The sequence below is a fragment of the Monodelphis domestica genome, chromosome 8 (assembly GCF_027887165.1).
Source record: "Monodelphis domestica isolate mMonDom1 chromosome 8, mMonDom1.pri, whole genome shotgun sequence".
NCBI lineage: Eukaryota > Metazoa > Chordata > Mammalia > Didelphimorphia > Didelphidae > Monodelphis > Monodelphis domestica.
Genome location: NC_077234.1, coordinates 203,004,611 through 203,021,014, shown reverse-complemented (window position 1 = coordinate 203,021,014; position 16,404 = coordinate 203,004,611). Strand labels below are relative to the sequence as shown.

Genomic DNA, 16,404 nt, shown 5'->3' with positions numbered 1-16,404 from the left:
TTGTGCCCACCCCCACCCAGAGACCACATGCCCTGTCCTCCAACCCTTACCCCACACAGGGGAAGGAGGAAATGCTTCCATTGGCCTCCTGGGTGGAGGGGCAGGTGAACTGAGGAATGTCCTCAGTGAGTGTAGAGAGGGGTAGGAGAGGGGCCTGAGTGTTCTGGTGTTCTCTAGCTCTGCTTCCTGTGAATGGCCCACATTATTCCCTGTGTGCTCCCATTGGGCTGCTGGGCAGAGAGGCAGGTGATATAAAATGATGTCATCAAGTATGGTGGAGAGGAGGAGGGGAGCAACACTGCCCAAGGCCCTTTGCCTTTCTAGTAATGACCTGGGGTGGGGAGGGTGTTGGGTAGTGTAGTAGTGCTCTGTGTGCCATTTTTGGCACCTGTGCCATAGCTTCAATATCACTGCCCTAGCCCTTTCCTGTAAAATTAGAGAGATTTTTCCATACCTAGGTTCTGATGGGAAAGTGAAATGCCTCGATGGAGTCCTTCTTTGAGGTTCAGCTTTGCTCTGGGCTTCTGTTCTTCAGAAGTTTTAGCTGGTGTCACCAGGAAAGATTTGCTCCGGACAAAGTCAGCTTGTTGCTTAATGCGCTCCTATGTAGAGGTTAAGAAAAAGCAAATGAGGACTAAACCATTATCAGCAAAGCAAGTCTCCAAAATAACCACAAGAGCTCATGATGAAAATGCTCTCCATAGCCAAAGAAGGAAAAATTGGAGTCTGACTACAGATCAAAGTCTGCCATCTTGAACTTTATTTCCTTAATGAGTTTTTTAAAAATTATACATGTGATTTGTGTTTTCTATCATAATACGAGCAATATGGAAACACATATTGCATGAAAGCATTGGCATAACCTATATCAACCTATTTACTGCCTCAGAGAGGTGAGCAGGACAGGAGAGAGGAAGAAAATCTGAATCCCCAAATGTTAGAAAACAATTGTCAAAAATGTCATACATGTATATTGAGTCTTGATCTTTGATTGTATTGGAGGAGGGAAAGCCTCTCTAATAAGTAGATCAGCATCTCTCTTCTTTTTCTATTTGTCTCTTTCCTCTCTCCCTCTCCTCGATTCTTTTCCTCTTTTTTCTGTATTTGTCTTTTTCTCTGTGTCTCGATCTGCCTCTTTCAGACTCTCCTTTCTCTCATTCTCTCTTGTTTCTGACTCTCTGTCCCTTTCTCTCATTCTTTCTTTCCTTTCTTCTCTTTTCTTTTTTATCATCTCTTTCTCTGTCTGTTTGTGCCTGCCTTTGTTTTATCTTTCTCTCTTTCTGTCTATCTCGTTTTTCTTTTCTTGCTTCACCACATTCTAAGCAAATCGGACAGATTCAGGGGAGTAAACATGCTATTTCCTTCCTCAGATAAAACAAGCCTTCTATAGCTTTCCCTAACTACTTAGTATTTAAGTCAGCTTTTTTAAGCCTTAGACATCACTTACCTAAACTAATTCCCTTCATTTTAGAGGAAAAGTGACTTTCCCAGGGTAACTTAGCCAGCAAGAGGTGTAAGAGACTCTTCTATCTATTCTTCCTTTTTACTGACCTTCAGAACTTAATGCTGAGGTTAATGACTTTCACCTCTTTTTGTGAAATCCTATAATTTTCTTTTTCATTTTCCTTTTTCATTCATTATTCATTTACTTTTTTACCACATCATGCCCCACTCCAGTGGCAAATATTTCATTAAAAAATTAGAATTTTCCAAAGAAACACATGATACTTAGTAGCATCGATTTATAGCAAGAGGGGACTTTACAGGTCAAGTAATCCATCTCCCTCATTTTAAAGGTGGGAAATTGAAACCTCAAGAGGGTAAATGATTTCGTTCCCTTATTCAAAGTAACAAAGGTGATAAGTGACAGAGATAAGATTTGAATCCAGGAGATGATTTCAAATTCTGTACTTATTCTACCAAACCTTACTAAAGGGACAACTGTCTACAATCCTAGCTAGGGCAAAAGTGGGCTAAGAAATCGTAATGTTTGTCTACGTAGGCTCTATATTTACTCTTGAAATGCTTCTGGATCACGTCCATCTTCCTCTTTACAACTGGAGGTTTGCATGGAAATGTAGAGCCAGGTCCAGCTGAAGCTGTCAACCCCATCATTGCCACACTATTTCAGACGCTCTTTATCTTATTATCATTTCAGCCCAGAACCTAATTTGAGACTATTAGTGGAAAAACAGCCATGGGACCCAACCCAGCTGCTTGGGTTGGAAAAAACGACTTCCACTGCAGAATGCAAAGATGAGCCTCTAATTCCTAACCCAGGAGCCCCGTGTGAGGAATACTCAACAGCCAATCAGGACGGCTCCTCAGCGGAGGCCCCAGCGTGAAGTCCGTGCCACCAGGCGCACTCAGGTCTCATTTATCACCGTGCAAGGAGCCAGAATGGAGCTGTTGACATTGTCACCAGGCGTCAAACTGGGAAGTTATTTTTAACCTTGTTTCATTTCTCCAGATGCCAAGCGTCGTTGCCTAGGCAACAGGGCGACTGAGCGAGAGATCTGACTCCCCTCGCCTAAGCGAATCACTCTCAGATCTCTTGTCTCATTAACAGCCCAATGAGAGAGAGGGAGCAGGTTTGTGGGGTTCCCGCCCCCCAAATGGTACATAGTTACCAAATTGTGTATTCAGTGCACCGTCTCCCACAGAGACACTCTGGTGGTTTTTTTTAATTAAAATGGATGCTACAAATTGATAACTCAGTTACCCAGTTGTGGTTTCAGTGCAAATCCCCCGCAGAGCTACTGGGTTTTTTTGGTTTTGTTTTTTAATCCAAATGGATGATACAATTTGGTAACTCAGTTGCCACACTGTGGTTTAGCCCAGCTCTCCCTCCCGGGGAGCCCCCGGGCACCAGAAACGATCACGCCTCCGTGCCGTGCCGTGCCGTTACTGGGCGGCTTCTGATAGACACATTGCCTTTCTAAAGCACCCAAAGGACGAAGTTGCCATTTGGAAGCACCTCTATTCGGTCTGGGTCTTTAGGTGGCTTTTCGGTGTCTGACTTCGCGGCTGGTGCTGCAGGCTTTTCCTCCTTGCTCAGCTGCTGCTGTTCTCGTGAGCCCCGGCGCTTCTGCCTGGCTAGAGTAATCCAGGGTGGCAGCGAGTGGCCCTCCGAGGCTCCAGGGGCTGGTGCTGGGCATGGCAGGTTTTTTTCTGTGGGAACATTCATAAAGTTATTTGAGAGAAGGCCTTTACCCTTTTCGATTGGACCCTCTCGCGAGCTGTACTGCTCCATCCTTAACCTCTACATCGTTACACCTATGGCTTGGGGGAGTGACAGCCTTAGGAATTTACTTTGGGGGCAGCTGGGTGGCTCAGTGGGTTGAGAGCCAGGTCTAGAGATGGGAGGTCCTGGGTCCTAGTTGTGTGACCCTGGGCAAGTCACTTGACCCCTATTGCCTAGCCCTTACCACTCTTCCACCATGTAATCAATACACAGCATTGATTCGAAGATGGAAGGGAAGGGGTTTAAGAAAAAAAAGGAATTTACTTTAGGTAGCTTTTGGTCTTATTCTTAAATGCAAAGGTATCCAAACCAATGAGGGTCTCAAGCTAGCTTGTTTGGAATGGCAAGGAAGTGTGTTTACATAACAATAAAAATTTAAAAATAAATGTGGCTACCACTCTGATTATTACAAAATTTTAAATCCATTGTCTGGCATTTGGGGAAGGGATCTTTTTTTAGGGTGGGGGCAGGGACCTCTGATTTTATTAGGAAGGAAGGGAGAGAGGGAAGAAGGAAAAGAGGAAGGCAGAAAAGGAGGATGGGACAGAAGGAAGAGCTGGAACAAACATTCATTAGCCAAGCACAGTGCTAACTGCTTTACAAATATTATGTCACTTGATCCTCAAAATCATGAGAAGTGGTGCTATTACCCTCATTTTAGTTGTGGAAAATGAGGTGAATTGCTCAGGGTCCTGCAGCTAGCAAATGTTTAAGTCTGGATTTGAACTCAGTTCTCCAACTTTCAGGCCTAGATTTCTATCTTTTTTTTGCCAGATTTAGATACTTCTTCCAGGGATACAGATTGGCAACCTGTCACTAACTTACAGTTTTAGAGTTGTCTAGGCGTAATGAGAATTTGAGAGACTTGCCCATGATCATATAGTAGATATCAGAGGCAAGAGTTGACCGTAGGTCTTCTTGGCTTCAAGGTGGCTTTTAATTTTTTTTAAACGCATCCCTTCTGCCTTAGAATTGATACTACGCATTAATACCAAGGCAGAAGAACTGTAAGGGCTAAGCAGTTGGGTGAAGTGACTTGCCCAGAGTCACATGAAGTTTCTGCGGCCACATTTGAATCCAGGATTTCCTATCTCCAGGCCTGGCTCTCTACCTATTGAGCAACCTAGCTGTCCTTTTGATCCGTTACACCATACTGTTTTTAGATAGTAAATCTTTATTGAGGACTTGGCATTTTCTACTCAGTTTCTGTTTACTTTTGAGCATTTAATAGACCATTAACTCAACAAATGTTTAAGTACCTACCAGGTAAGGCATACACCAAGTTCCTTTTCCTATTAAGAAGAATAAGCATTCTACACCTTTTAAGAAGAAAGTTTCTTAATGACAATGTTGACATATTTGGTTCCCCTAACTAGGTAGCAAAGAAATAATAACTGGAAAATGGAATCTGTGACTTGAAAGCATGATTTTATGGACCGCGTATTTGCTTTAACACATACCAATCAATCAAATTCATTTTATAGAATGTCAGAGTGGGAAAGACGATAGAATCTAATTTTTTCATTTTACAAATAATGAAAATGATGTCTGAAGGTCACTTGCCTAAGGTCTAACCACTAAATGTATTTAAGAGCTCTGTAAATAGAAGGCAGCCAAGATTGTGCCATTTTCAACATTCTAATGTCAATCCACAAGGGTCTCTTGTTCCTCTTCTGAAAACAAAAGCCATGATACTATTTGTTTCTCTCTTATATTCCCTTTGTCTATAGTGCTTTCCCCATAACATGCCCTTAGGCAATCAGCCAGAATTAAAAAAATTATCTGATAGGGCCACCTTGGTACTTAAGCCAGAGCATACTAGAGGAGGTTGTACCTTCCCCTCTCTACTGTGCCTCAGGACATTTCTCATATGACCTACCCCTTTGCCCAGCAGCCCAATGGGAGTACTTCTTCCCTCCCCTGTTTGGGGTAAGGAGGTGGCATGTGTCACAGTTTGGACACTCAGTCTCTAAAAGGTTCACCATCACTAGTATAGACATATCAGGCCACCAACTTCATGGTGCTGGATAAGTTAGAGGGACAAAGCTTTCTTGTTATTTGAGTAAGCTTGAGCTACTGATTGGATTTTATTGCTTTTTCATATTTCTCATCTTCATTTCTTATTTTGACCCCTAGTTTAAGCTTTTTCTTTTACCCTAGCTAGAATTAAGTGACTGAGGCTTTGCAGCAGAACAGAGAAATTTAAGAGGCACATGAAATGAAAATAATAACTTTGAAAGATTGTGCCATTATTATTATTTTTTACATTGACATATTGAGAGTATATATACTATTTTGTAAGTAGAAAAGGTGAGCTTGGCACCTAGTTTGCAAAAATAATTAGGGACAGCTAAGTGGTACAGTGGATAGAGTGCCAGGCCTGAGTCAGGAAGATTCTTCTTCCTGAGTTCAAATCTGGCTTCAGACATTTTCTACCTGGGTGACCCAGGGCAAATCACTTTACTCCCTTTGCCTTGGTTTCCTCATTTGTAAAATGAGTTAGAGAAGGAAATGGCAGGTCACTTTAGTGTTTTTGCTAAGAAAACCCCAAATGGGGTTATAAAGAGTCAGACTCAACTGAAACAACTGAACAATAATTATCTCAATGAGAACCCATCCAATAATGTTTGATGTTTGAGCTTTTCTTTCCACCTCCACCTTCCTCAACCAATCATAGTGTTCACAGATCCTAAAACCTCAGGTAGCAGAGCTATCTGTATTTGATACTAGATGGGAGAATAGAATAGAGAGCCATTGCAGATGACTGATTAGAGGAGTGACATGGAGAATGGACCAGAGTAGGGAGGGACAGCAAAATTAGTTAAACCTCTCTTAGGAGAGAGGTGATGAAGGCCAGGACCAAGGTAATACTTGGTAGCTAGTACTGGCCCTTCCTTATAATATTTACACTTCAATTATTTTACATAGAAGGCAACACAGAAACATATAGGAAAAGAGGCATTTAGCAAGTGCCTACTATGCACCAGGCATGATGCTAAGGGCTTTACAAATATTATATTATTTGTTCCTTCAGGAAGCAGGTGCTATTATCCCCATTTTACAGTTGAAGAAACCAAGGCAGGCAGAGGTTAAGTGATTTGCATAGGGTCACACAGCTGGTAAATATCTGAGTCTGAATTTGAACTCAAATCTTCCTGACTTGGGCTAGCTCTCAATCTATTGCAACACCTGTCTTTACTCTTTGAGTTCAAATTATAACACTTCCTAATAATAGGACTTTAAACTAATCACTTAACCAAATTGAGCCTCAGTTTCCCCAGGTGAAAACTTGCACTTTGAGTTTACAAATTACTTATAGTTTACATGCTAGTTTGCAAACCATTGCTATACCTCTACATACACCTATATCTATATCTATATTTTAATAAGCCGTACCTTCTGTCTTAGAATTAATACTGTGTATTGGTTCCAAGGCAGAAGAGCAGTAAGGGCTAGGCAATGGGGGTTAAGTGACTTGTCCAGGGTCACTCAGCTAGGAAGTGTCTGAGGCTTGATTGAACCCTTGGCCTCCTGACTCTAGGCCTGGTTCTCAGTCTACTGAGCCACCTAGCTGCCCCCTCCTCTTCTATATTTAAAGGAATTTTGCAAATGCTATTTTAAGTTAAACCACCCCAAAGCAGTCAGCTCATATGGAGCATTTCCACTTTGGAAACCAGCAAAAGCTACAAATCATGGCATAATTAAAAAAAAACAATTGTAATAATAATTATTAAATAATTAAGGGCTTTGTCATTATGATTATTGATTATTAGAGCCCTTGCCTTCTATCTTAGAATTGGTACAAATATCAGTTCTAAGGCAGTAAGGGCTAGACCACTGGGCTTAAGTGACTTGTCTAGGGTCACACAGCTAGGAAGGATCTGAGGCCACATTTGAACCCAGGTCCTCTTGACTCTGGGAGTGGCATTCTCTCCACTGAATCACCAGCTGCATCACTTGATTTATTATTTTGCTGATTGTTGAGATTTTAGAAAGTGAAGAAAAAAATGTTAATAATGCAGATTGAGCTTAAGAGTGGGAGTTCTTACATTTCCCCTCAACCCCCCCCCCCCCCAGGGGAGAAAATGGCTAAATATTTACCAGCATATCCTTGGCCCTAAAATCTACAAATTAATATTGGAGTGAAAACCAGAACAAAACAAGGCGCCTTACACGGTCGTTGTGGGGATCTTATGACATCACGGAAATTAAAGTAATCTGTACTGTGTTCAGGTTCTCTACAGATGTAGCTATTGTTATTCACTTGTCTGGAGGAGGAAAGTTTTACCACATGTTTTAGTTTGCCCAGACAAAAGAGGCACCTACCAAAGCTAGGTGACAAATTCAATGGTTATTCTGTTGTAAATATGAAAAGTTTCATATATATGTATTTTCTAAAACCCTTACCTTCTGTCTTCGAATTGATACAAGTATTGATTCCAAGGCAGTAAGGTATAGGCAATTGGGGATAAGTGACTTGCCCAGGGTCACACAGCTAGGAAGGATCTAAGGTCACATTTGAACCTAGGATCTCCTTCCTGTCTCTAGGCTTAGCTCTCTCTACACTGAGCCACTTAGCTGCCCCAAGTTATATTTTTAAATACCAAAATAATTAAGGATCAAAATAGTTCTAAAGATCCACTTGTTCAACCTGAGATCCCTCTCTTTTATACCTAAGTGCCACTAGACCTGACCAGGCTTTTCACTGCAGAGCAGGAAGGACAATCCCTAGTTTATACATGGAGCCATTAACTGGACTCTCCTATCTGATCCAAGGAATCATACTTTTCACCTTCATGGAAAAAGTTCATCTGAGAAGTGGCACATAGAGCTGTAGATGCCCTAGTGAAGGAAGATGACTACAGGTTAAAAAAAAAAACCACACAAACCAATCTGTTGCTTCTGTCTTAGTATCCATTCTAAGACAGAAAGAATGGCAAAGATTAGACAATCAGGGTTAAGTGACTTGTCCAGGGTCACACAGGAAGAATTTGAAGTCAGATTTGAATCCAGGACCTTCTGTCTCTGGGCTTTGTGCTCAATCCACTGTACTACCTAGCTGTCACTTCTGGATAGATTTTTGACATGATATCTGTTGTCATAGTGCCTGGCACATAGTTGTGTTCGACTCTTCATGACTCCATTTGGGGGTTTCTTGGCAAAGATACTGCAGTGGTTTGCTATTTCCTTTTCCAGATTGTTTTACAAATGAGGAAACTGAGGCAAACAAGGTTAAATGACTTGCCCAGGGCCACAAGCTAGTATCTGAGACCAGATTTGAACTCAAGAATTACGTCCTCCTGATTTGACACTTGACACTGTATTCACTGTACCACCTAGCTGCCCGCTTTGGCACTTAGTAGGCACCTAACACACAGTTATTTCCTTCCTCCACCCCTCCCCAAAACATAGACTTAGAGCTGGAAGGGACCTGCCTCAAAGCCCATCCAATCTAACCCCTCGTTTTTATAAATAAAGGAACTGAGACAGAGAAGTTAAGCAACTCTTCCACCATGATGCCCATGTTTAGCAATGGAAGGGTCCAAGCCACCCAGGAAGAGAACCTTGAAGCAATGATCAGGGGCAGGTGGCCCTTTTCCTGTCACAATTTGCTAATGAACACAATGCTTTTATTTATTTATTTTTAAAATCCTTAGTATTAGAATCAATTCTGTGTACAGGTTCCAAGGCAGAAGAGTGTTAAGAACTGGGCAATGGCAGGTTAAGTGACATATCCAGGGTCACACAGCTGGGAAGTGTCTGAGATCAGGTTTGAACTCCTGACTCTAGGCTTGTTGCTGTATCCACCATACCACCTAGCTGTTCCTTTCCCTTTCTTTAGCTTATAGAACATAGGTGTTTTGTCCCTTATTAAAACACACATGGTTACACTAACTTTCTCAGGATGGGGGGGGGGGGGCAGCTGGGTAGCTCAGTGGATAGCGAGCCAGGCCAAGAGATAGGAGGTCTTGGGTTCAAATTTGGCCTCAGCTGTATGACCCTGAGCAAGTCACTTCACCCCATTGCCTAGCCTTACCACTCTTCTGCCTTGGAACCAATATATAGTATTGATTCTGAGACAGATGGTGAGGGATTTAAAAAAAGAAAGAAAGAAAGAAATCACAGAATGTCTGAGCTAGAAGAGACTTTTCTCCAGATAATGAAGAGAGTCTCTGAATGCTCTTCTTTCTCATGTCTGCTTCCACTTTTCTTTCAAGACTTCCTTCCCCAAGCTTCATTAACCTTCTCCCCACTCCCGCTCCCCATTGCTGGTGCTTTCCTTTGGAGACAACCTCTCATTTCCATTTAATATTTCATATATGTGTAGTTGTTTGTATGCTGCCTTCTATCAGAATGTGAGCTCTTCAGGTATAATCTATATCAAATTGCAAAGCTTTTTCAAGGAGGGGAGAGGAAAGTGAGAACGGGAAAACACCTGGAACTCAGCAAAATGAAGGTGAGTGGGGGCAGCCAGGTGGCTCAGTGGATTAAGAGCCAGGCCTAGAGATAGGAGGTCCTGGGTTCAAATCTGACCTCAGACACTTCCTAGCTGTGTGACTCTGGGCAAGTCACTTAACCCCCATTGCCTATCCCTTAGTGCTCTTCTGCTTTGGACCCAATACACAGTATTGATTCTAAGATGGAAGGTGAGGGTTAAAAAAAAATGAAGGTTAGCAAAGAAAAGGGGGAGAAAGAAGAAGAGGGAGGGATGCTGCTGGGGAAAAAATGAAGGTTAAAAATCTTTTTGTTTACATGGAATTCAGAAAAACAATAAAATAAAAATTTAATGTAAAAATGTTAAAAATGTGAGCTTTTATAGGGTAGGAGCCTGAGGCCTTAATATTTTTTTATTATTATGCAAACACATTTCTATATTGATCATTGCTGTAAGAGCACACTCATAGAAAACCAAAACCTCTAAATAAAACAGTTAATATACTGATGGAACCTCAGGTTTTTAATCTTTTTTAAAAAATCTCCATAATTTAGCACAGTACTTAGCACTCAGTAAGCACTTAATAATTTTTTTTATGTCCTTACATTCCACCTTAGAATCTGATACTTAGTATTGGTTTCAGGGCAGAAGAGCAGAAAGGGCAAGGCTAACCGGGATTAAGTGAATTGCCCAGGGTCACACAGCTAAGAAGTGTCTGAGGAGAGATTTGAACCCAGGTCTAAGCCTGGCTCTCTATCCACAGTGATACCTAGCCACCCCTTAATAAATGTTTGCTCACTGACTATATGGATTTAATCAGAGAACCTGGGTTTCAATCACCACTGTAACTTACTCCCTATGTGTCTTGGGGTTAGTTAGTGTGATGTTGTAGAAAATGGGTTCAAATCCTACGCATGACATTTAATTTCTGTGAGACCTTAGATTAAATTAGTTAATTTAATCTTGTTGAACCTCTGATTTCTCATTTGTAAAATGAGGAGGTTGGACTCTCTGACCTCCAAGATCCTTTCCAGAGCTATGATCCTGTCATTCACTTAAGCTTTAGGGGTCTCAGTTTCCTCATCTGTAAAATAAAGGTGTTATAGCAAATGATCTTTAAGATTTCTACCATCTGTGACTTCATCAGTACAAGGAATGGATTAATGAGGAAAAGATGGAGATTGGCAACTAGAGGGCCTAGGACATAAAAGTCCAGTGACTTGTGCATGGTGGCACAGTATATGTGAGAAACAGGATTCAAACTCAGATCTTCCTGAAGCCAAGACCAGATTATCCCAACCCCTAATACAATACTACCTCTCTTATCAATATAAATAGGTTTTAAGGATGTCTTCTGAGAAAAAGAGGGAAAAAGAGGGAATAGCATTAGGGCATGGTGGATGGAAGAGAAGAAAAGAAAGCAGAAACAAGAGTCTGGAAATGACAAAGATCAATCATTCACTTGGCAATTTTTCCTAGGTTTAACTCAGGTTGTTTTTCCTTAGATCATGCCGTTCTCTAAGGTGAGTGAAGTAGAATGGGAAAAATACTGGATTTGGACAATTCTGAGGGGCTTATGAGAAAGAACATTCTCCACATCCAGAGGAAGAACTGTGGGAATAGAAACACAGAAGAAAAACAACTGCTTGATCACATGGGTCTATGAGGATATGATTGGGGATGTAGACTCTGAATGAGCATCCTAGTGCAAATATTAGTAATATGGAAATAGGTCTTGATCAATGACATATGTAAAACCCAGTGGAATTGCTCATTGGCTACAGGAGGGGACAAGGAGAAGGGAAGGGAAAAAACAGAAATCATGTAACCATGGGAAAATATTCCAAATTAATTAATTAAATAAAAAATTTCAAATTAAAAAAAGAAAACTACTGGATTTGAGAGTTAGAAGATGCAGCTTTCCTGCTTAGCTGTGGAATTTGTAGAAATTGGCACTCTAGAGACCTAAAAACATCAATGAGTCTTTGGAGGAAAACAAGGGGGGGCAGACAGTCCAAAGAAAGAAAGCAGAAGAGGCACAAGGAATTTGTTCAATTCTTCCCTTGTTGTTTAGTCATGTCTGACTCTTTGTGACCTCATGGACTGTAGCTCTCTGAGGAGTCTTCTTGGTAAGGATACTGGAATGGTTTACCACTTCCTTCTCTAGTGGATCCTCTTGATAGGGCAAGTGACTTGCCCAGGATCACACAGCTAAGAAGTGTCTGAGGCCAGATTTAAACTCAAGTCTTTCTGACTCCAGGTCCAGCACATCATCCATTGAATCACCTTGTCCAGTCCCCCCCCCCCCCCCAGAGATAACTAAATGATGTAAATGGAGAGTTCTAGATCTAGAATAAGGAAGATCTAAATTTAAAACCAGTGTGACCCTAGGTAAATCACTTAACTGCTATCTGCCTTAGTTTTCTCAACTGTAAGATGGGGATAATAACAGTACCCACCTCCCAGGGGCTGTTGTGAGGATCAAATGAGACCATATTTGCATGATACTTAGCACATAGAAGGCACTGAATAAATGCTTGTTCCCTCCAAATAAGGAAAGAGCTAGATTGAAGATGGAAGGGCGGGCATACCACTGAAAATAGACACAAACACTTGACATGGTTCTTTGAGAATGTCAAGGACTCTACAGCCCAGAATGAGCTAGGCAGAATGAACTGAGGCTTACAAGCAGTGAGAAATAGAGCAAGAAGGGCTAGTTTTAGCTGTATTGGACTGAGAGAAAGATAATAGAAGGAATAAGATCACTGCTAGGGAAGAAGGCAAACTTGTCCTGATTTGCTTTTCTTTTTTTAACTTAATTTTTTTTTCAATTACACACAGAAACAATTGTTGACAATTTTTATCTGATATTTTGTGATTCAGAATCTCTCCTCCCCTCTTCCTTGCCCTCACAGAGGTGGTAAATTGGCCTGATTTTCTAAAGGGGAAAAAAGGTGAAGTCTTTCAACCATAGGAAGGAAGATAAGCTTGATCTTGATTCCTGAGAAAATTTTCAAATGTGTTATTATAGGGGATGATTTGAAAGTCCTTAAAAAAAAATAAAAAGGAAGCTGTGATCCTTAGGAACCAGCAAGAACAAATTATGGTAGACTAATCTCTGAGGCAAACAGTGCCTTGCCACCTATTATGTCTGAGCTGGGATTTGAACTCAGATCTTCCTGGTGCTCAATGTACTGTGCCCCCTAGCTGCTAGAGTGGTCCAAAGACAAAGCACAAGGATCCCTTCCACATCACTGTGATTAGGGGCAAGGTGTCCCTGCAAAAAATCTGGAAAATCCAAGTAAAATTTTTTTGCCCTTCTTTCATACCAGAGAAGAAGGCTGAATTTTGTCCTTTTTCTCTCATGGGGTGTATACAGTACCTTATTGTAAAATTTGGATTATGTATTTGGTTATAGGCTATATGTAGATTGATGCTAAGATTTCTAGACTCTGTGTTGTTGGCCGGCTTCTGCTTTTGTTTTGTTTTTCTCGCAAACTTTAACTTTTTACTTGTTAAGCTTTAAAAAAGAAATTGTGTATATTTTTGGTATTAAAAGTTAAAATATGTTGATATTATACAATACTACACACATATTTTATGCATTTCTGAGTTTCTACACTTTTTCTGTGGCATCTGCCAGACTTCATGTGTCATATCTGGCTTCCCACACAACTCCCCCAAAATGCCCATTTAATTTCTTATGCTGACCCAGGAAATGCTGAAACCACAATGGAGAAAGTCATGATTCGGAAGGGACACTTGGGTATGTGGATTTCGAAAGGAATCTAAGAAAAACTGCTCTTAGATGGCATGGAGACACTGATTCTGAACTGATTGACCAACCGGACCCAAAGAGTCTCAATGAATGGCGGCTCAAGGTCAATCTAGTTGGGGGCCGGTGCTGGCAGGATATCGTGTTTGCTCTCTCCTTGGCCCTGTTCTGCCCAAAATTTTAATGATGACTGGAAGAAGGCATAGAAGCCTGCTCATCGCATTTGCAGATGAGGGGAAGCTGGGGCAGACAAGAGAGTGAATATATTGGATGAAAGAACTGGCATCTAAAAAGATCAGTGGGCCAGAACAATAGGTCAAATCTAATATAATTAAGTAGAGACAAATTGAAAGTTCTATATTTAGGCTAAAAATTGTACAGAATAAGGATATGATATGACAGTACCCAAGATGGGGTGAAGAAAACCTAAGGGTTTTGGTAACTTACAGTCTTAATTTTAGTCAACAAAGTGGGAAACAACTCAATCTTTTGGCTACATTAGGCAAAGGGGATAGAAGGAGAGAGACCCTAAAGCTCCGCCAGCCTCTGCTCTAGGCAGGTGAATATGTAGGATATTTAAGAGGGGTCTATTATATTTACATGAAAATGTCCACATGTATTGTTTTATATATTTATGTAAATTATATATATTTAAAGTGGAAGATATTCTTTTTTACCTATTTTTGTCTAGACACCCTTAATAAAACTTCCTTTAACTTATTCTGCATTAATCTGAATATTGATGCCATATTTCTTCAAAAATTTTATAGTACTTATTTTTTACAGATTGGCACAAAATGTCAGATGCAGCTGTACAAGGCAAGAGTTTGTTACAGAATGGGAAGCTGACAGTGTATTTCCTACTTTTGAACAAATGACTTCATTGGAAAACTAGTCTTTTTTTTTTTTAATCCTTACCTTCCGTCTTGGAATCAATACTGTGTGGTAAGGGCTAGGCAATGGGATCAAGTGACTTTCCCAGGGTCACACAGCTGGGAAGTGTCTGAGTCTAGATTTGAACCCAGGACCTCCCATCTCTAGGCCTGACCCTCAATCCACTGAGCCCCCCAGCTGCCCCCAGAAAACTAGTCTTGCTAAATAGTCTTGTTGAAATGAAAAGCAGCATGTGTTTTTCTTTGCGTGTTTATGAGTCCCACCCCTCTCTCTCTCCTCTCTTCATCCCTCTCTCTCCTTCCCTTTCTTTTTCTTCCCTCTCTTTCTCTCTCTCTCCCTCCTTCTCATACTCCCTCTCTCACTCCCACTTTCTCTTTCTCTCACACACACACATTTTCTCTCCCTCCCTCCTTCTCTCTCCCCCCTCATATATTTATGTATAAATAATGGCAATAAGATTAGCATCTATCTCAGAAGGCTGTGAAGATCTAATGAGAAAACACATATACAATGCCTTGCAGCCCGAGAGCTCTCTATGTGTGTGTGCTCTTTCTGCCCATATGTACATCTATATTATAGTGCATGGATCTCTGCCACCAGATATTAACTTGGAAAACCACAAATTAACATTATTTCTATTGTACTCTTTTTATTTCATGTTAAACATTTCCCAATTACCTTTGTTTGACCCTTACCTTCTGTATTAGAATCAATACCATGCATTGGTTCCAAGGCAGAAGAAAAGTAAGGGTTAGGCAATGGGGGTTAAGTGACTTGCTCAGGGTCACACAGCTGGGAAGAGATCAAATTTGAATCCAGGACCTCCCACGAATTAAATTTTTTTTTTTAATTTCCTCTGGACTAGGGAGTTTTGCTAGCCTTCAGGCTGTAAGTTTGTCACCTCTGGCATAGCTAATATGCATTCTCTATAGACATATAGTGCTCTATATTCTTATATATTTTTGCCTCATTAACATGAGGATGATTTGATGTGACACTAAAATCTTACTGTCACATTAAAGAACTTAATTTAACGTAAGCCAAAGGTTTGATGAATAAAAATGATCTTTCCCTGTGATTTGAATATTTTACTGTCGATATTTGTCCTTTGTTTTCAAAAAAGACCAATGGGGGAAGCTGGGTCGCTCAGTGAATTGAGAGTCAGACCTAGAGATGGGAGGTCCTGGGTTCAAATATGACCTCAGACACTTCCCAGCTGTGTGACCCTGGGCAAGTCACTTAACCCCCATTGCCTAGCCCTTACCACTCTTCTGCCTTGGAACCAATGAATGCATAGTATAGATTCTAAGGCAGGAGGTAAGGGCTTTTTTTTTTTTTAAACAAAGACTAATGATATCAAGATGAATGATGTCTTGATTTGCTTGAGAATTGGATTTTAGTGAAGTAGAGTTGCACAAATTCATCAGCCTCACTCTGTCTTCCAGAGTCATCCAAATCTAGTTACAAGACAAAAGTCAGGGTGATCGATGTCCCAGGATGCAATGGGGATGACTTTTGCAATGGATGTCTGACCAAGTTCTAAGCAGTCCATAACACTTGCTTTAGCTGCCTTCACGGTTACTGGAACAATTTGATCTTGTCTGCCTATTCCACTAGGAGAAGTCTTCACATGCTTGGGATAGAAATCCCCCTACATCATGTACCGATTTAAAGCCTGTTGGCTACTCTTAACCTGATTTAGCCTGTCTCCCAAGAAAGTTTTCCTGGATGTGGCTCATCCACATACTACAATTTGTTGGAGCCATGATGGGTAGATACCAAAGGTGGGAGAGCAACTCTGCAAAGGGCTTGGCAAGTCCTCCCACTAGAAGTGTGCGCCATCCTTGGTAGTCTACAAAAAAAGACTACCAGAATCATGCCATGTTTTGCTTTGCCATTTCTTCCAACTCCTATCCTCTTCCTTAGAACATCCCCATCTTGTGATTTGGGTTTTAGTTAAAGATATAGTTCAAGTATCATGCCATCACAGCTTAAGAGGTAGAAGAAATGAAGTCATTTAAATTCTCTCAGCCTCAGGGTCTTCATCTGTCAAAT

At 41.0% G+C, this 16,404-nt stretch overlaps 1 protein-coding gene across 1 annotated transcript in view; it reads right to left on the bottom strand.

The window, feature by feature from the left end:
* The window catches only part of CRACDL (CRACD like), a 127,727-nt gene that overhangs the window by 14,812 nt on the left and 96,511 nt on the right, over positions 1-16,404 (bottom strand). Inside the window, exons 8-9 of the mRNA XM_007501100.3 lie at positions 2,978-3,171; positions 455-602 (exon numbers count right to left, since the gene is read on the bottom strand). Of these exons, the coding sequence (XP_007501162.3) occupies positions 455-602; positions 2,978-3,171 (342 nt within the window). The remainder of the gene's footprint in view (positions 1-454; positions 603-2,977; positions 3,172-16,404) is intronic.